Below are 21,287 nucleotides of genomic sequence, written 5' to 3'. Positions count from 1 at the left end.
TTCCTTAGGCAAATAAATACTAAAGGTGTTCAAATGAAAATGAGGAATTGTGAATTAGGGCATCTGGAGATATGGCTTTCTAATCATTTGGGCTAGACTTTGAGTACTAGAATTTAAAAACGGTGCTTCAGTATTAAAATTTTAGACGTTACAAACAGCATGACACTTTAGGAAGAGTATTTCCTAGTAAAAGCTGTCCCATTACATTTAAATGATTAAGCTTAATTTTATTTAAAGTCTTTAATTATTTAAAAGTAACCAAAGGACTTTTTTAAGAGTTAAAAAAAGCCTGGATTTTCCTTCAATTCAAACAACTAAAAAAATCAGACAAAATATTTGAAAAAAACAGTATTAAAGATATTGGACATCAGAAAATGAAAACAGCGATCTGCAAGACATGGAAAACAAATGAGATGAACCCTAAGATTGATCTAGCTTACTGCCTTGAGAATATCCAGGACACAGTGCAGGCAGTGGGAGCCAAGTGGACTACCTGAGTTAAGGAGACAGAATTGAGAGTAATGAGACAGAACTGAGGCTGAACTGACCAAAGCGGCTGCAGTTAGCAGGCAGAGTGAAGGAAAAGTAGACAACTGACCAGAGACAGAACTCCTGAGATGGACAGAGTGTGCCCCTGACCAAGTATTCAGTCTTGCCTCAGTAGTAGAGAATACCTACTGTTAGACTAAACAACGCTCTGGTCCCACACAACAAATCTTAAAAGCAATACCCAAAAGATCAAACTGTTTCCAATTCCAAGTAACTTATCTCTGACCTAGAACGAAGCTCAAGAATATTTACAGGAATACAAACAATATCCAGCAACCAACAAGCTAAAATTCAAAAACTCTGGCATCGAATCAGAGACTTCCAGCTGTATTTGTTTTCTCTTCCTGCATTATCAATTACCACAAACACAGTGGCTTGAAACAGTACCCATTATCTCACAGTTCTGTAGGTCAGAGTCTAGGTGGAATGGTCTGTACTCTCTGCTAAAGATCTCACAAAGCTGAAATCATCTTGTCTGCCAGTCCAGGCTCTTATCTGGAAGCTCTGAAGAAGAATCTGCTTTCGACTTCATTCAGATGGTTGGCAGAATCCAGTTCCTTGCAGCCATAGAACTGGGGACCCATTTTCTTGCTGGCTATTTGCCAGGGGCCGTTTCCAAGTTCTAGAGGCTACCTGCATTTCTCCTCATGTGGCTCCATTCATCTTCGAGCACGCAATGGCACACAGAATCCTTTTCATGATTCAGATCTCTCTGACTTCTCTTTTTGCCACAAGTCGGTGAAAATTCTCTGCTTTAAGGGGCTCATGTGATTATATTAGGCCTACTCAGATAATTGCCTTTTACATTAACTCAGAGTCAACTGATTAGTATTCTTAATCACATAAGGAAAATTCCCTTTCCATATGACATACGACGTATCACAGAAGTGATGTCCCATCATATTCATAGGGGAGGTGTCCCGAGGGTCATTTTTAAAAATTGTCCCTATCATACCAGGCAAGCAAATAAACAGAAAACTAGAAACCATGATAAGAAAAAAAAAATCAAATGAAAACCAACCTAAATGTTAGGATTAGCAGATAAAGACATTCACACAGTTGTTAGAATTATATTCCATCTGTTCAAAGATAGAGAATAGAGAGACATGAAAGAAATAAAAAAAACCCAAAACAAATTTCTAGAGATGAATACCACAATACCTGAGATTTAAAGAAAAATACACTGGATGGGATTGGTAATAGATTGTACACTGCAAAAGAAAAGGCTAGTGAACTTGAAGCTATAGCAATAGAAATGATAAACAGGAGACAGAAAGACTTGAGGGGAAAGTAACAGTTACAGTACATATGTGAACTGTGAGTTTAACTTCAAATGACCTAATATATGTATAATTGAAGTCCCTCAGAAGAGGGGAAAAAAATATATTTGAAAGAATAGCTGAAAATTTTCTAAATTTTTGAAAACTATAAACCGAAGAAGTATTCAAGAAGTTTAATGAACACCAAGCAAAAGAAAAATAAGTAAGCTATGCCAAAGTTTACAATAATCAACTATCTCAAAACAGGATAGCAGCCAGAGAAAAAAGCCATGTTATCTACAAAGATTAGGATGGCAGCGGATTTCTCATCAGAAACAATGGAAACAAGACAGAAAAGCAACATCTTTAAAGTACTGAGAAAAAAATAAACTGTGAAGTCAATTTTAAATCCACTGGAAATACCTTTCAAAAGTGAAGACTTTTCATATATAAAAATGGATAAAGAATCCATTATCAGCAAACTTCCATACAAGGTGTGATCAAACAATATGGTGAATGTTTAAATAAATAAAAAAATTATTACAGTGAAAGACACATTGTCATTAATTCCCCTCAAAATCCCCCTGGCTTCAACAGGTATATCCCATCATTCTTGCCCCTTTCTGAAGCAGTTCTGGAAGTCCTCATGTCTTTTGTGTTGTCGTGGCTGCCTTGATGTCCTAACTCATTTTGACTTTGGGGAAGAGTCAGAAGTCGCATAGTGCTAGATCCACTAAAAAAGGTGGATGAGGACACATCATAATGTTTGTATTTGACAGAAACTGCTGCACCAGAAGCGATGTGTAACATGGAACATTGTAATGATGGAGGATGATTTACGGCACATTATAAAACACACTTTATCTCAACCGTTGCTCACACACAACTGACTGCACCAAACAAGTTGAAACTTGTCACACACCGTTACTAAGGTTTGATGCGCCCCTTCCTGTACTGAAGATCCTGCCTTTCCGTTGGATGGCACTCAGCAGCAGTATTCATCATATTTTGTGATCACAACGGAAAGGCTCTGTGTCACACATCGCTTCTGGTACGGCAATTTCTATCAGATAAAAACATTACGGTGTGTCCTCATCCACTTTATTCACTGGACTTCTGGCTCCATGTGATTTCTGGCTCTTCCCCAAAGTCAAAATGACCATGAAAGGTAAATGTTTTGAATCGATTTAGGACATCGAGGCAGCCACGACAGCGCAACTGAAGACACTCATGAAAGAGGACTTTCAGAACTGCTTCAGAAAGTGGCAAGAATGATGGGATAATTGTGTTTGCAGTGAAAGGATTATTTTGAGGGGGATTAATGGCAATGTGTCTTTTACTGTAAAAAATTTCTTATTTAAACATTCAATGTATTGTTTGATCACAACTCATGTGATCCAGCCATACCATTCCTAGGGATTTACTCAAATGAAGTAAAATCTGTTTATGCAAAAACTGTACATGGATGTTACTAGCAGCTACATTTGAAAAAGTACAAAATGAAAACAACCCAAATATCAATCATGGGTGAATAGGTAAACAAATTATGGTGTTGTCACAGAATCGAACTGCTACTAATATTGATGTTGATACACATAACACAGATGAGTATCAAAATATTCAGAGTGAAAAAGGACAGATTAAGCCCCTCTCCAACACAAAGAAAACAGTATATATTGTGATTCCATTGATATAAAATTCTACAAAATGCGAACTATTATGTAATGACAGAAAACAGGTCGGTAATTGCCTGGGGACAGTTGTGAGAAGGGAGAAGATGAAGAGCAGGAAAGAGGGATTACATAGAGGCACAAGAGGATACTTTGTGGGATGATGGATATAGTAATTATCTTGATTGTGGTGATGGTTTCACGACTTTATATGACAAATTACCTCTCAAATTACAGCTTTAAATATAGATAGTTAATTGTACGTCAATTATACGTCAATAAAACTTCTACAGTGGCACAACTATACGTATTTACTAAAAATTGTAAAACTGTATGCTTAAAATGAATCAATTCTATGGTATGTAAATTATGTCTCAATAAAGCTGGTAAAGGTGGGGTGGGGGAAGATTCAATCTTATGTTTGGTTAGTCTACAGAAATCTTATCTAACTATAAAGTGTTAAGGTGATTAAGTATAATAGATTTCATTTTACTTTTAGTTCAAAAGAAACAACTTATATTTGTGTTTTGTTTTTTTGTTGTTAAAGTGGCAAACTTAGCTCAATTTCACTGTAAATGCTCAGTTGTAAAAGTCATCCCAGGGAAACTGTAAACATCTGGCTACTACTTCAAACCCTGGTAGCTTATTAAATATTTTAATAATTATACTATTAGGAAATGACAATGTTCAACACCTGCTTTCATTTGGAAAACAAATCTGGAGGGATTTAAGATCTTTGTTAAGTATCTAGAAGTTTCTATCTTTAATGAGGTAACACAATTGAAACTGCATATAACCATATTAGAAATAGCTTAAAATTACATTTTTTTTACTTTTATAACCCACAATATGAAAATTTGAAAACAAGCAAACCCAAGAAGTAAATGTTTATTTTCATAAGCAGTACCTATGAATTCCATTAAACCAAGTAAATGTATTTTTACTTAAGTTTCTAGAAAAACTAGTTTATATCCATTTTACTAATTCAGCATTTCATCTCGGTACAACTAACATTTTTTAATTCTGAGGAAATCTTTTATAAAAACTAGTAAATGTCTCACAATGTGGACCAACAAGATTCAATTACACCTTATATCAAAGTACCCTGTTTCTCTCAAAATAAGACCTAACTGGAAAATAAGCCCTAGGATGATTTTTCAGGAGGACATCCCCTGAACATAAAGCCCTAATGTGTCTTTTGGAGCAAAACTTAATATAAGACCTGGTCTTATTTTCAGGGAAACACGGTAGCAACAAATATACAAACTGCAATATTATAATCACATGACCACAAAATAAACCAGAGTATAAATGAGACAAACCATAAATAATAGCCTTCAGTGAAAAACTGACAGTAAGTGATCCTACTACTTATCCATGCTAATCCTTCATCATGTCTAGTCTTTTATTAATACCAGTACTATTTCTCTTCCTAGTTAACCCATATTTAGTTTAAGATCCAGTAGAAACTTAAAGGATTTTTTAAAAGAAAACCAAAATGTCTTAAAAATTATAACTTCTTTTAAACTAACAATTTAAATCACATTGAGTCAAGTTCACTAAGAGAATTAAAAACAGGGAAAGAGAGAACTGAAAAGAGGTTAACAATTGGGGAGTGGAGCCAACCAGAATAGAAAAGAAAAAAAATTTCTAGTCATATCAGCTGACATTCTAAACCATGGTTTTATTACTTTTCTAGAAATATTAATTTCCAAATATTGACAACCATATTTTAATCAATGAATCATTCAGAAATCCTTGAATATTCCTACGTTCAGCATTGAACCATAAGATGGTGGAACTTAGATAATTTATCTAAGTACAGTCCCTACCTTATTATTAAATAATACGTATTTACCAAGTACACTAGTGCTCCCTTGTCTGCAGTTTCACTTTTTATGGTTTTGGTCACCCATCAACCTTGGTCTGAATATATTAAATGAAAAATTCTAGGAATAAACAATTCGTAAATTTCAAATTGTATTCTGTTCTGAGTCACGTAATGAAATCTCGCACTATTCTGCTCCTTCCTGCCCAGGACATGAATCATCCTTTTGTTCAGTGTATCCATGCTCCATATGCTCCCCACCCCATAGTCATTTAATAGCTGTCTCGGTTATCAGATCGATTGTCATGGTATCGAAGTGCTTGTGTCCAAGTAACCTTTATTTTACTTACTGACCCCAAAGTGCAAGAGTAGTGATGTCGGCAATTCGGATATGCCAAAGGAAACCTGTAAAATATTTCCTTAAATATAAAGGTGAAAATTCTCAACTTAGTAAGGAATAAAAAAAGAAAAATTCTATGCTAAAGTTAAGATCTATGGTTAAGAACAAATCTATCCGTAACACTGTGAAGAAGGAAAAAGAAGTTCGTGCTAATTTTGCTGTTGCACGTCACATTGCAAAAGTTATTGCTACAATGCATGATAAGTGCTTAGATAAGATGGAAAAGAAGTTAAATTTGTGGGCGGAGACATGAACAGAAAACATGTTCCGACTGATAAGCAACATGTTGCACCAGAAAATATTGAGCATACACGAAGACTTCAGCAAGGGATCCCCTGAAATAAGTGACACCAAGCCAGTTAGTACAAGGAATAGTTATACACATTCAGGAACAGGTTTGACATTTTATCATTTCACATCATCACAGAAAGAGGATGAGTACAGCACAATAAGATTATTTTGAGAGGGAGGGAGGAAGAGAGAGAAAGAGAGAAAGAGAGAGAGAGAGAGAGAGAATGAGGGAGGAGGGAGAGATACCACATTCACATAACTTTTATTAAAGAATATTGTTATAATTGTTCTATTTTACTCTTGTTAATCTTTACTGTGCTTAATTTATAAATTAAACTTTATCATAGGTATGTATGTCTAGGAAAAAAAGTGTATCAAGAGTTCAGTTCTATCTGTGGTTTTAGGCATCCACTGGAAGTCTTGAAATGTATTTGCCTCAGATAATAAGGGCGGACTACTGTATCTGCTGAATGTGTAGTGTTCTGTGCTAGGGGCTCGTATTACATGTAGGTAGATCACAGGTCTTTGCTCTTCACAGGTCTATATTCCACTTTTGATTTTAAAATATACAATAAAAAGATGGATAATAAGGCAAACGCATTAAACAGGCACTGTGCACAAACCAGTTTAATTGTGATAAAAGTTTTATGGTAGGAGTTATAAAAGATGCAGCTAGAAAGATAAAACACTTTAAATAATAAATATTTAAAACATTTTAAATAATAAATATTTAAAATGCTTTAAATAAAATGGAAGGTTTAAAACAGAGGTTCCCAAGCCTTCTCATTTCATAGTACACTAGTGTCTCAATTCTTTCACTATGCTCCTAGTCTGATATACTTAGTTCTATTTCATAGGATATTGTAACAAATAACGATTTGAAAAAATACATACAAATAAGTGGAAAGAAAAAGTAACTTTATTTTCATTCTTACATAAGCATGGCTACTTTCTAATGGGATGTGAATACTCATTGGGTACTATATAATGTCTCAGACTTTGGAATTTGATTGGAAAAACTGCCATCCTTATTTCCTATTCCACGATGATTTCACATGGTATTTATTATGACAGCAATGAAGGATAAGCCAGCTTCATCAACATGACATCAATGAAAGGAATGTAGCACCACCTAACGCTGAAAACTGTAAATACCCTAAGTTCCTTTGAAAATGGTGACTAGTAAGTGAAGTAACACTGTATTTTCCTCAACAACTTAAAGTATCCTGTTGTACCCCTGTGAATTGATTTTGGCATCCCAGGGTGCTTCAGATTTACGAACTCAATTTGGTAACTGCAGGTTTAGACAGAGGCTAACAGTGCTAACAGTATAGTTTAACTGTTAAATCTGTCCTGCAAGTTTTAATGTAGAAGTTTGCCATAGTATAAAATTGATTAGTATAAAACAACCAAAGTTACTAGAATATGGTAGTATGAACACTTTCATATCTTTAAAATACTGAATGACGTTATTTTTAAGGCAAAGCTTTGGTAGATATTCAGATTGATAATTCAAGGATTTATTCAAATAGGCCATAAAAACCTTTGTAGGTGATGGTCAGAGAACATGGAGGAGTGGCAAAGTCCAAAGGCAGTTTCTCCACAGACACACAGGAACAAAACAAACAAAAAACCTAGCACAAACTGTTTGTACCAGTGGCGCCCGAGCACCGACCGCCAGCGCCAGGTTAGCCGGACGGATCGGGATCGGGATACCCAGGCGGCGGGACTCACGGCCGACACTCATGGCCGACGGCCCGGGAGTCCAGCCACCTCCCGATTCAACGCGCTATGCGTTTCACGACCAGAGCGCAGCGGGCAGTTGGACACCACGGCGGCAGCGGAACGCGGCTTTGGAAACTTTTCTTTACCAACGCTTATGACCGGGCGTTCTGCCGCGTCCTCGGACGTACTAACCCACACTCCTTTTCCGATTTAGGGGTCCCCAGAGTGGACTTGGAAATTTCGACTCTGAGGCGCCCTTTCACCCACCCACTCACCCGGCCCGACTTGTTTCCCGGCAGATTTAGAAATTTCCACAAATGGAAAAACATCCCTCCTGCGTCATCTTCGGTCAATAGGTCAATCGGAGCGGCACCCTTTGAGAATGATGCAATTTTACTTGAATCGCTTTCTTTTGGGTCGCCGCCACTGGCGGCGACATCAGTAGACAACAGTAGGAAAAAATAATGTGGTAAGTTTGTACAGTGACGAGAAATATGACCAAGGCTGGTGATCACATTGTAAGCCACGTAAATGTGCAATCTCTGTATCGTGCATCTGAAGCGAATACTGTTTACCAACAGTACTTAAACAACAAACAAGAACTATTAGAATCTTTATCGGAAATCTGTAAAACAGTCAAAAGTTGACTGCAACCAAGCAAATACCTAACCAAAAAAGGCTATCAATATACAGTAGGAGAGTTTCGTGCTTTGCGGCAGTCGGCAGTTTATCGTACCTTTGCCTCATTCCACCCTCTCCCCCAAGGGCTTGGTGATGGTCTTTAAGATAGCCTGCATTCCTTGTATAGTTCCTCATGCCTGAAGGAGCACACAAGACCTCTTTCTCAACTGTGGTCACCTGTTTTGACCTGTCTACGTGCTCCCTGAAGAACTAACACAAAGGGCTTGCCTTTTTTTCACCCAACTATGCAATGTCTTAGGACAGAGAAACAGCTAAGTGTAAGGCATAAAATAGCCCTATCACCCAAAGCAATATACAGGTTTAATGCAATCCCCATCAAAATCCCAATGGCATTTTTAAAGAAATAGAACAAAAAATCAGATTTTTATAGAATCACAAAAGACCCCAAATAGCCAAAGCAATCCTAAGCAAAAAGAACAAGGCTGGACGTATCACACTCCCAGATTTCAATTTATACTGCAAAATAATAATCAAAACAGCACTGTATTGGCAGAAAAACAGATACACAGACTAATGGAATAGAATTGAGAACCCAGAAATAAACCCATATATACGTGGGCAGATAATTTTCGATAAAGAAGCCATAAGAAAAGATGAAATACTGCCATTTGTAACAACATGGATGGATGTTGACAACATGGATAGATGGATATTGAGATTATCATGGTAAGCAAAATAAGCCAGAAAAAGTTGAGAACTATATGACTTTACTCATATGTGGGATATAAAACTGAAAGCAACAAATGAACAAAACAAACAAAAACTCATAGACACAGACAATAGTTTAGTGGTTACCAGAGGGTAAGGAGGGAAGAGAGTGGTATAAGAGGGAAAGGGCGTTAAATATACGGTGACAGAAAGAGAACTGACTCTGGGTAGTGAAAACACAACGCAATATGTAGATGACGTATTATAGACATAGAGAAACTGGAACCTTCACACACTGCTGCTGATGATATAAAATGATGCAGCCTCTGTGGAAAACAGTTTGACAGTTCCTCATAAAAATAAACATAAAATTACCCTATGACCTAGTTCTCCTAGGTTATCTATCCTATATCCAAAATAACTGAAATCCTGTACACAAATGTTCATAGCAAAACTATTCACAATAGTTAAAAGGTAGAAACAACAACTGATGAATGGATAAGCAAAATCTGGTATATACCTGCACAATGAAGTATTATTTAGCCATAAAAAGGAATGAAGTACTGATACATGCTACAATAAGAATGAACCTTGAAAACAGTACACTGAATGAAAAAAGCTAGACACAGAATGTCATAAATATATAATTTCATTTATAGGAAATATCTAGAATAGACAAATCTATGGAAATGACAAGCCAGTAACGATTGCTGGGAGTTGCAGGGAACGTGGAGTGACTACTTAATGAGTACAGGGTTTCCTTTTGGGGTAATAAAAATGCTCGGGAACTAGACAGTAGTGCTAGTTACACAACATTGTAAATATACTAATGTCTCTGAATTGTATATTTTAAAATGGTTAAAATAATAAGCTTTATGTTATGTGTATCTTGCCACAACATTTCAAAAATCTGTGCAGTTTTTATTCATTTATTAAACCAGGAGCAGATATAGCCAAAAAAGCACCCAAAGTAATCAGGAGCTATGTGCCACATACCTGTCAGTGCTGCCGGCTTGGACAGCGTGCTGTACTGGTTCTGTGTAGATATCATGCTCTGACGTGGACTTAGTGTTGGAGATGCAACAAGTGAAAGCTCCTCAATAATGATAGTGCTTTTGGGATGATTCTTGGGAAGTTCATTTAATCTTTGTTCTAATGAATACTTTAAAAGGTCCAACTTCTGACTTGATTCATTAAATCTTGCTTGAGCCTTAAACAGGGAAAAGACAATTGTTGTCACCTAAATAACTACATTCTTTGAATAATATATTAAATTAAAAATGTTTTAAAATTACTTCTGAAAGTGCTTTTCTGTCTGTTACTTTTCCTGAGCCAAGTAATTTCATTACATTCTTTGCACCTTCTGCTACTGCAAACTCTATCCTAAAATGATGCCTTAATTCTTCCATCCGAAGTTCAAGAGGACTTATGACAGGTTTTGCTACAGGAGAAAAAAAAAAAATGTAATTGAACCATTTACTCAACTTTCTAATATGCAGTGATTAAAACTCATGAAAAAGAAAAATGAATTCTTACAACATTAAAAGTTAGTCCTTAAAGCAATAAACACTAAAGTAATACTTAACAGATACGATGCTGAGATAGTCTTTTTTAGATCAAAACTCAAAAGTTAAAGACTCAAGATAAAAAACAAAACAAAACCCCATAATGCTTCCTCCTCAATTTTAAACCACTACTTCTTTCTTACGTAAAATTTATTTAGTACCATATGCCCATAATACTAAGAATGACAATTTCTATTCCATCACCATTATCAAAAGCCAATTCATTGGTCTGGACTGCCTGAAGAATCTGCATTCGTATCACTTCTATTTTTGTCTTGCTGTCCTGGAGCAGCTGCTGAGCTGTGCCATGGAGTTTCCGATCCTATTAAAAATAAGTTTGAAAAGGTAATCGATAAAAAGACAAAACATTTTCATAGCTACTAAATAAGATCAATTGAGATCAACAAGTGAAAAACAACAGTTAAAAGAACACTATGAGCACTAAAATATATATACTTGTAGATACATTTATTTTAAAAAGCCATCAAGTTGATAAAAGAGAAAAGCAACTCCATTAGTTAAGACAATGTGAAAGAAAGCAAGTGAATCTTATTACTGTTTTTAAAAAAATCCAAATTCATATTTGTAATTTTCTTTCTTTGCTTTATACAAAATACAAAGAATTTTCCTGTACCACGGTCAATAACTCTCATACTTAGAAGCACTGTATGTGATGGATGGATACCTCAGTAACTAAGCCAAAAATTTTAGAAAATCTCTTCCTATCGTATTACTGTAATTATAGTTAAATTTTCATGGAGCTTCACATATGTAGGCACATTTTAAAAACAGTTAATTATAGATAATATTTGTGTTCTCTTAATTTCTGATAAAGGAAGCGGCATTTGTCAACACTGGAGATAATGAGAAGGTCCTTAGAAATTCCCGAATGTCAAAAAATGAGACCTTCTCAACCAAGCTGGATTGGAAGTTATAGTGAATAAACTTGTCATCTCTTAAGACTTTAAGAAAGGTCCTGAATTAAGTGAAATAATGTTACTGTTTTATCTCAGTTTAGTTTCAGTAACACTGAATATTAGAGTCACAAAAAACTTACTATTTTAGGAACTGTGGTAGGCAAAATAATGATCCACCGAAAGATGTTCATATCCTAATCTCTGGACCTTTGTGCATGTTACTTTACATGTCAATGGGGAATTAAGACAACAGATGGAATTAAGGTTGTTAATCACCCAATCTTAAAATACAGAGATTACCCTGGAGGGCCAAATGTAATCACAAGAGTTCCTAAATGTAGAACAGGGAGGTAGATGAAGAGGTCAGAGTGATGTGAAAAGAACTAAACCTGCTATTTTGGCTTTGAAGCCAAAGGACCATGAGCCAAGGAATGTGGGCAGCCTCTAGAAGCTGGAAAGAACAGGGAAAGGAATTCTCCTCTATATCCTCTAGAAGGGAACACACCTTGTTAACACCTTGATTTTACCTCAGTGAGATCCATTTCAAACTTCTCAATTACAAAGTTGTAACATAATAAATTTGTGTTGTTTTAAGCCATTAAATTTGTGGTAATTACAGCAGCTATAGAAAACTAATATAGGATTTTTTTTCTCAAAAGTTCTGTATTAAAAGTAACAGAAGTTAATGCTATGTCCTGCTTAGACTGTTACATTAGTTGTCAAAGTCTGGTAGGCTTCAATCCACAAAAAAACGAAATGATAAATAAAACAGCATCAAGTTAGGAAGCTCTTATTCACAAGAAAGGCCAATTTTTGCATATTATTTTAGCATCTACTTTTATCACTACTAAGGCGGTCAGTATTGATTTGGAAATAACACACAAGCAACCTGTATTTGCCAGGATACTCCAGACTAGAAGCTAAGAGACAAGCATCAGATGCACAGTGTCATTTCAGTAAGTCAAACACACACACAGGACTATGACACTGAATAAAGGGCAGGATGGGGAGACACATATGGTGAGAAAAACAATATTGCTATAATATAAGAGAAAAAAAAGGAAGTGAGCTAAACTATATTATGTTAAACCCCAAACTAGCTTACTATACAGTGGAAGAAAAAGCAATTACCAAATTTGTGAATTTTTCTTCCATTTCTTTCTTGCTCCCAAAGTCAGTCATTTAAGAGCTTCTAGTCAGATTTTATTCTTTATTAAATAAAGTATTAAGATTTCATACTAAGGAACTGGACTCTTAGTTTACTAAGTCCCTTAAATATTAATTTATACCATGAAGAAATACACACACACATACACAATATTTGTTAATTATGCTTTACCATTAAGGATACTATCTTGAATTTGGTGTTTATGACTTATTACACATGCCTTTATGAATACACCTATTCACCTTTTGAATTTAAAATGAAAATACTTTTACTTTAATCCCTCCTTCTATCTAGTATTAGGAACATTAGACAAACTGAAGATTTGAAATAACTTTTCTATTTCTTTGAGACCAGATCAGAGTAACAGAAAAACTTAGTATTCCAAAGCTCCAAATTTAATGGGATAAATATGTTTTGCAATTAGATAGACTTGGGCTCAAATCTTATTATATTTGTAAATTTGGGTTAGTTACCTATCTTCTATAAGATTTAGGTTTCTTGAAAAAAATTATGTAAATGGAGATACCACTCTCTAAAATATAGAGCTTTTGCACGCATTAGATAAAACTAAAATTATACTGCCTAGCACGATTGGCATTAAAATGTTCTTTTAAAGCAATAAAAATCTTGATTACCTTATTTAATGAAGTTCTATTGTGAAAGTATAAATACTCAGTAAACTATATAATACTATACTTTTCAACTAAGTAACTCTTATTATTTTATCACTACGTGAAAAGACAGTAATCCTGTTATTTACTACTTTGGAAATACTCCTTTCTTAACTATTTCAATTCAACATGCAAGGAAGAGCATTTGTATTTCATTTTAAAAGTAAATGAACTTTCCCACACAGATTTTGGAAGATGTGCACAGATGTCAAAGTATGATTAAGGCTTTTAAAACTGACATTGGATATTACCTGTCAAAGGCAATTTACAGTTACGACATGTCAGTCTTATACTTCCCGAATTCAATGAATTTTTTTTCTTTTAGACTTTTTTTTTAAATTAGTTTCAGGTGCACAAGACAAAGTAATACTTAGACGTTTATCATTTACATCCCTCACACTGTGTGAACCCCCCTCCCCCCATCCACTATCCCTCTGACATCACACAGAGCCATTACATTTCTACTGTCTCTATTCCTAATTCAATGAATTTTTATTGTCAGTTTTTTGCTTTCAGGCATTCACTTATTTTTTTATTGAGCACCTAATATGTTCAAGGTAAGAGATAAGGTCCAAAATATATGGGCTGGTTTACTGGTTTCTATGCTAAGAGTTTGGAAAGATTTTTATATACATTAGGTTGAACCATATGAAAATGCCAATGTCTGACTGATTTTGAACAGCAATTTCATATGGTTCAACCTAATAGACTAAAGTCGTTACCTATTGTTAATTAGCACTCTACAATGCCTGACAGTTATATTTTGAATGTACAATATTTTATAATTATAAATAAAAAGCATAGACTTTATAATATTTTCAAATTATATATTTATTTTATAATAATTTGTTTTACAAATCATAGTGGGATATTATAATGAACTATATCACACATACAGCTTTTAGAAGTAAATAAACCAACATTATCTTTATTTTTCAATCACATACGTATGGCTTACTTTGCATGTGTTAAATGTCATCAGTGAAAATAATTAATCAGTTACAATATTACCCTATAAAACTTACAGTTTAAGAGATACAGATAATTATTATGTATCAGCGGGTTATAAGTAGCCAACGAAAAATTCAAAGAAAGATGGAATCAATTTTAGCTGAAGGAATCCAGAAGAGTTTTGTGGTTTATTTATATAGATAAGATTGTAGCATGTTGAGATTGGAAGATTGGGGCGAGGGAGGCTGGAGAGATAGATGGTCAGGTATTTTCAAATGAGGAAAAAGTATGAAAAGACTTGGGAGCATTTACAAAGAGGAAAAAAGTCCCAGAGGGTAGTAAGAATCTCAAATTTTAATAAATAGCTTGGTTTGTCATCTGAATGTATGAATGGAACATCTTCCACATGTCTTATCTAGCCCTCAGAGGTTCTTCTGAAAACCAATGGTGCTACTTTAAGAGCCATGAAATTTACACTCTGTTGATAACAGATAACAAAAAAAATTGATTGTGTAAATTAGAATTTCAGATACTGGTGTTCAGTAAAAGGGATAGGGAGAGACAAGGTTTGTTATTTTACAGAGTGTAATCGTAAAGAGCTTGCTAACGCGGTAGCATCTGAGCAGAGACTGTAAGTAATGAAGTTAGAGAGAAAGGCATGAAGGTACTTGGGAAAAGAGATGTCTAGGCAGAGACACAGTAAATACAAAGGCCCTGAGGTAAGAGTGTGCTTGGTATGTTCAAGGGATAGCAAAGAAGCCAATACAGCCAGAGCATAAGGAGAGAGAACAGAAGTGTTTTAGAAGAAAAGATCAGAAGGTTGCCAGGGTACATCACGTATGAATTTGCAGCGTCATATAAAGACTCTGGATTTTGTTTTAAGCATGCTAGAAAGCTACCAGAGGGTTTTGAACAGGAGAGTAAATCTATCTGACCATTTAAAACAACTCTGGCTATACCATGTCCTGGGGTAATAATTTTGTCATAGAGGATCCAATAACCAGAGTTCTGAAGATGATTGTTTACTTACAAACTGAATGAATCATCCCTGTCTCCAAATTTACTCTCCACTGGGAATTACCTATTGTTGTGAAGGGCACTTCCATTCACCAGTCTCACCACATAACCAACCTAGAATCATCTTTGACTCTGCCTTCTTTCTCAGATCTAAACACCAGGCATTTATTCTATCTGAATAGCTTTGACCCTGTCTTCTTTGCTTTCATTGCTGTTGCAAAAGGGATGAAGCATATTAAACCTGAAGTACCACAAAAGCCTGTTTAAACTTGCTGCCTGTAGACTTGACCCTCTCCAATTAATTCTTCAAGTCTGAAGAAGATGGATATGAACTTTCTAAACTTCAATTCTGGTCGTGTATTTTCTCTGCTAAGTCTTTCAGCAGCTCTGTATCTTATAAAACAGAATCTCAGAGATTTAATTTGTCCAAAGTACTTTATAATCTGGTTTGTCGTTCAATTATGCTACACTTCTTATTATACCTCACTCAAAGCTCTACCAGTGGGGAACACAATAAAAAGTCCTGTTGGAATCACCTAGAAGATTTTTCTCAAATAAAATGTGCCTTTCTGGAGATTCAGATTTGTTCTCCCATAAGGGCATGGCCTTTTCATTGAAAATGACTACTAGAGTTGATGACTGTGTATTCTATTAGAAGTGCATTCTACCTATCCTCAGATATGCGGGATAAGAAAGAAATCAGTCAAGAGCCTCTGCGATAGCCATACGAAAACACGTCCATTTCTTACAACAAGCCATGCTATTCCACAGTTACTTACTCTGCATATACTGGGTTTACCCACATCACCATCCCTAGAAGGTAATTCCTTCTTCAACTCCAAATCATCCTTAAAATCATATACTAAGATTTAAAGATTTCTATGGCAGTTAAATAATTCTTTTCTACTGTGCTTCTAAAGTAACTTGTATATTCATATACCACTATTATATACTGTAATTATTTACATGTTATACCTCCTTTTTAGATAGTGGATCTCCTGAAAGGAAGATATTGCTTGTTGAGTACCTACTATATATAAGGCACTATATTACATTCATATTCATTCATACTCCAGAGCCCAGCATAATAGCTATCAAACTGTCAAGTCCTTAATGAAAAAAATTAAATATCCCACATAACTACAATTTACAATTATCACATATCTCATAAAGATACACTAGGACGCTTTGAGAGGTTTAGAGATGATGAACAAAAACAGTTAAGTCCAAATATAGACAGAAATAACTAGAGGCCTACCTACCTCAGAAACTACAGCAGCTATTAATATGCTCTGGACCTCCACTTGACCCTTCTCAAATTAATGAATCTCCTAATTAAAAATATAAGCTATTGGAAAAACGCCTATTTGTTTAGCAGGCTGCTCACAGCCCTGTTCGTTTTGGACTCATGGTTATCAAAGTTATCTGTTTTATTTTTAATATGTCCATAACTCCGCTCAATTTGGCGGCCAATACTACAGACCACTTTGAGAATATGGTGAAACCTATGGCCTTCTCATTCATCCATCTATCAACGTACACACTCACTTTTCTTATAACTTCAAAGGGTTCATGAACCTCTCAATCTAAACAACCCGAAATTTAAAAACCTTACACCAGAGGGTAGTAGTTGGGTTACTCTAATTTTAAAACATTCAGTTAGTTTAATATGGTGCATTCACAGTTCCAATAACACAGTATTTACCTTTTAAAAAAGTCCAAAATAACATTTGATAAAGATTAAAAAAATCCCTAAACTAAAAGTCAATACTAAAAATAAAAACACAAACCAACTCTACCACACATAATAAATGTTCAAAGTTAGTGAACTAATATGCTACCAAGTACTGTATCATATATGTATCAAGTAGAAACAAATGTTTCTCTAAAAATAATTTAAAAATGCTTTTGAAATACAGCATATAATCTAATTTTAACTAAGATTTAAAAATCTCATTTATAACGTATACACATTTCTCTCTTTTCTGCAGCTTCCCAAACTTCATTTGGGTGATAGGTATGGTGCATGGCTCCAAGCAAAGATTCCCCCTCATTCCGATTTCAAATTTTTCCTAAACTAAAAACAAAACAAACCACAAAACAAACAAAAACCCCACCTCAATTTTTATTCTGAAATTACTTAAGAAATATAGCTATTAAAATATGGAAGAAACATTGATGTGCAGAGAATCTTTGAAATAAATGAGCGGAGAGTAGAAACGTGGATTTATTATAAAATCCACCTTTCTAAGCCTTTTTGGAAATTATACAACTATAGAACCCCAGATTTTAAAGATTTTCATGATAATCTGATTCAGTGGTTCTCAACATTTTCTCTTCCACATTATACCTCAGAACAAGGACACATGTGCATTAGTAACAACTGCTCCCCATAACTGATTTTCAATTAGGCGTTTATATACCCATAACAGATTCCCCAAGAACCCACACCACAGATCTGGTCCAAATAATCACCAGTGCTAGAATGTCCTGTCTTTTCATTTGCCCTTTCCTAAAATCCTGTATGTATCGATAGAAAACTCATTAGAACCTAAATTTTTAAAAATAAACTTTTTGTTTTAGAACAATTTTAGAATTCTAGATAAGTTGCAAATATGGAAAGTTCCTGTATACCCTTCACTCATACACTCAAAATTTTTTCTTGATTGGTTTAGGTAGAAAAAAGCAATTTAAAAAATAAGTCAAACAGAGACAGACAAATACCATATGATTTCACTCATGTGGAATCTAAAAAAAACAAAATAAATAAACAACCAGAACAGAAACAAACTTACAAATATAGAGAACAAACTGATGTTTGCCAGATGGGAGGGGGAATGGGGACAGGGTGAAAAAGGTGAAGGGATTAAGTACAAACTGGTACTTACAAAATAGTCATGGGGATATAGAGTACAGCATAGGGAATATAATCAATAATATTGTAATTATGTATGGTGCCAGGTGAGTAATAATTTTATTGGAGGGAATCACATCATAAGTTATACAAATGTCTAACCATTATGCTGTATACCTGAAACTAATATAATATTGAAGGTCAACTGTAATTAAATGGTCTCAAAAATAAAAACATAGTGTTTAAACAGCAAAATCACCAAAAGCACAAAAATGCAAAAATATTTGGTGTTAATTAGACCATGAACAGGACACTTGTTTACAGTAGAAGAGCTTATACAAGAAGGCAGAGTGTCACCTTGTTTAACCTCATCTGTGAACATGTACACCATATAACTCAAATTTTTTGACCCTCTCAAAAAATTTGACCCTCAAATTTTTTGACATGTTCACGAAAGACTGTGCAAGTACCACCAGTACTGATGTCGGGCTTACAAGTAAGTTTTCAGGGCAGGTGAGTTCACACTGTTCACACTATGAATAACGAGGACTGCGTACACTTACATTTATTTACTGTACTTACCTTTGAAGATCCATTTGAATACATCTGTATCATGTTCTCTGCACCTTGTTTTACTTTAAGTTCTATATCCAATTGTTTCTGCAAGGCCATCAATCTATTATTGCTAGTAGAACAACGAGGGTCACTATTGGGAGTGTCTGGAGTCCTTGGGCAATCTGTAAATTAAACAGTGTGTTAAAATTATTTACTAGGACCAACTGCTGCTTAAAATTGGAAGCTAACATTTTCAAAAGAATAAAGAATTATAGGATTTGAGATGAGCTTCAAGTCACCTAAATGGAATTTCCTTATGTGTACAGATAACACAAGAATTCAAGTCAAGAAAATATTTAAGTGGAGTTGCAACACTATCTGGCAGATACTACAGAAGTGATTACATTGAGCCTGAAGCTCAGTTAGATAGGTCATTGCCCAAAGTTCTTCCATTGCCCCAAGTGTTCTTCAAATAATAACATTGAGCCTGAAGCTCAGTTAGATAGATCATTGCCCAAAGTTCTTCCATTGCCCAAAGTGTTTAAAAATAACACTATTATTTTTAAATTAAACCAAATCAATTTTACTAGTCAATTCAATAATTAAACTAAATTCCCTACTTGTTACCTGATTGGTTAGAGAACAAAGAATGTTGAAATATCTTAAAAAATCCTCTAAAGTACTGCTTTGTAAATAGAACTAAGGGTACTTCAAATATAATGCATTAATTAGTAGTAACCTAAGCACACACATAAAAGCCTTCACATTTTCTACTATGGGGAAGTTCAGTCACAATGGCAAATGTTTCAAGGATATTGATTAACTGGTATCACATTGATGGTCGGAGGTTGTGTAGGAAAACCAAAAATTCAAGTCTCATAAAGCACACTGTGATGGTTCTATTTTAAAACAAATACAAAAATTTCAGGCAGAATTATTGTTGAAACACTTCTAATAATCCTACCACGGAACCAAAAGTCTTCATATTGAAGTTCATTATTTTGTGTTTTATCTCCACTGGGCCCCTTGTTTATTTAAAAAAAAAAAAAGCTAGAAGATGGGTTATTCATAACTAAAGCAGGTACTAGACCTGGTTTAGTTGTAAGTAACTTGGTAATCACTGGAAAATTGTCTAAACTGTAAATTACTTAACCTTTGTGCCTCAAGGTTCCTCCTCTCCTCTGCAATAAAAGATGATGTGACTGACTGACTTTAATGACATGTTTCATATTTGGCTTTATACTCCTTTTAAAAATTCACTAGTTCAAAAATATTTAAACATAATTTGTTCATTAACTTACAAAATACAAATGCTATGCTAGATATTGATGTAAACTAATACTATTTTACCATTTATATACTACTTTACAAGGTGTTAGTACTGATCTAAGTGCTTTATAAACTCATTAATCCTCATGAACAGCCCTATAACGAGCATTACACCTATTCTACAGGAAAGAAAACCAAGGCACGGAGCGGTTAGGTAACTTGCCCAAGGAGAAATAACTAGTCAATTCTGTTACCAAGTCTACATTAATAACTGCTGTGCTATGCTGCCTTTTTGCCATTTAAAAGACTTGTAAACAACTATATTAGACTCTGTGTGTGCATGTGTGTACTTACATATATAACAACATAATTATACACATACAAACATGTATGTATGCATATTAATCCTTAAAATAACCTTTTGAGACAGATATTATCCACACTTTACACATCAGGAAACAGGCAAGTCACAAAATTATTAGCTGGGACTCATCAGGAAAGGTTTCTATTACAACGGAATTCCCCCAAATTACAGAACTTGATTTTTTAAGTGACATATTCTTATAGAAAACTGATATAAAAGGTAGGTAAGATTTCAGATCAGGCTCACAAAGGAACTACTTAACATACTGCTATGGATAGAATGTTTGCCATGGACAAAATTTGTATGTTGAAGCCATAATATAAAGGCATTTGGAGGTGAGGCCTTTGGGAAATAATTAGGTCACGAGGGCGGTCTCTCTGTCATGTGAGGATACAGTGAGAAGGTGCCCTTTACTATCCAAGAAGAGGGCCTTCACCAGAATTCTGACAATGCTGGCACCTTGATCTCAGAGTTCCCAGCCTCCAGAAACTTGAGAAATATATTTCTATTTTTTAAGCCACCCAGTCTATGGTATTTTGTTAAAGCAGCCCAAACTAAGACACACACATACTTGTATATATACAGTGCTACAGTGGTTAAGAGTGTCTAGGTTTCAATCTCAATTTTGGCACTGAGATTCAGTACAAACTATGTAATATGGGATAAGTTACTTAACAGTGCTGTGTCTCATTTTCTTCATCCTTTAAATACTGAAAATAGCATCTACCTCACAGGATTGTTGTGATTAAATAAGTTAGGTGTAAAGAGCTTAGAAAAGGGCATAGTGCATGCTAAATATTCAATAGACATTAACCAGGAGTAGTCACTGTAGGAAGTTTAAGTATATCTCTGTTGAGTCCATAAATTAACTGCCCATTCTACGA

The 21,287-nt window shown here is 34.8% G+C and overlaps 1 protein-coding gene across 1 annotated transcript in view; it reads right to left on the bottom strand.

The window, feature by feature from the left end:
- PKN2 (protein kinase N2) overlaps positions 1-21,287 on the bottom strand; it is a 113,011-nt gene that overhangs the window by 34,217 nt on the left and 57,507 nt on the right. The window contains exons 3-6 of the mRNA XM_033114574.1: positions 18,798-18,952; positions 10,842-10,959; positions 10,368-10,513; positions 10,069-10,282 (exon numbers count right to left, since the gene is read on the bottom strand). Coding sequence (XP_032970465.1) covers positions 10,069-10,282; positions 10,368-10,513; positions 10,842-10,959; positions 18,798-18,952 — 633 coding nt within the window. The remainder of the gene's footprint in view (positions 1-10,068; positions 10,283-10,367; positions 10,514-10,841; positions 10,960-18,797; positions 18,953-21,287) is intronic.

The sequence above is a fragment of the Rhinolophus ferrumequinum genome, chromosome 9, assembly GCF_004115265.2.
Source record: "Rhinolophus ferrumequinum isolate MPI-CBG mRhiFer1 chromosome 9, mRhiFer1_v1.p, whole genome shotgun sequence".
Lineage (NCBI taxonomy): Eukaryota > Metazoa > Chordata > Mammalia > Chiroptera > Rhinolophidae > Rhinolophus > Rhinolophus ferrumequinum.
This window is presented reverse-complemented; position numbering and strand designations above follow the sequence as displayed.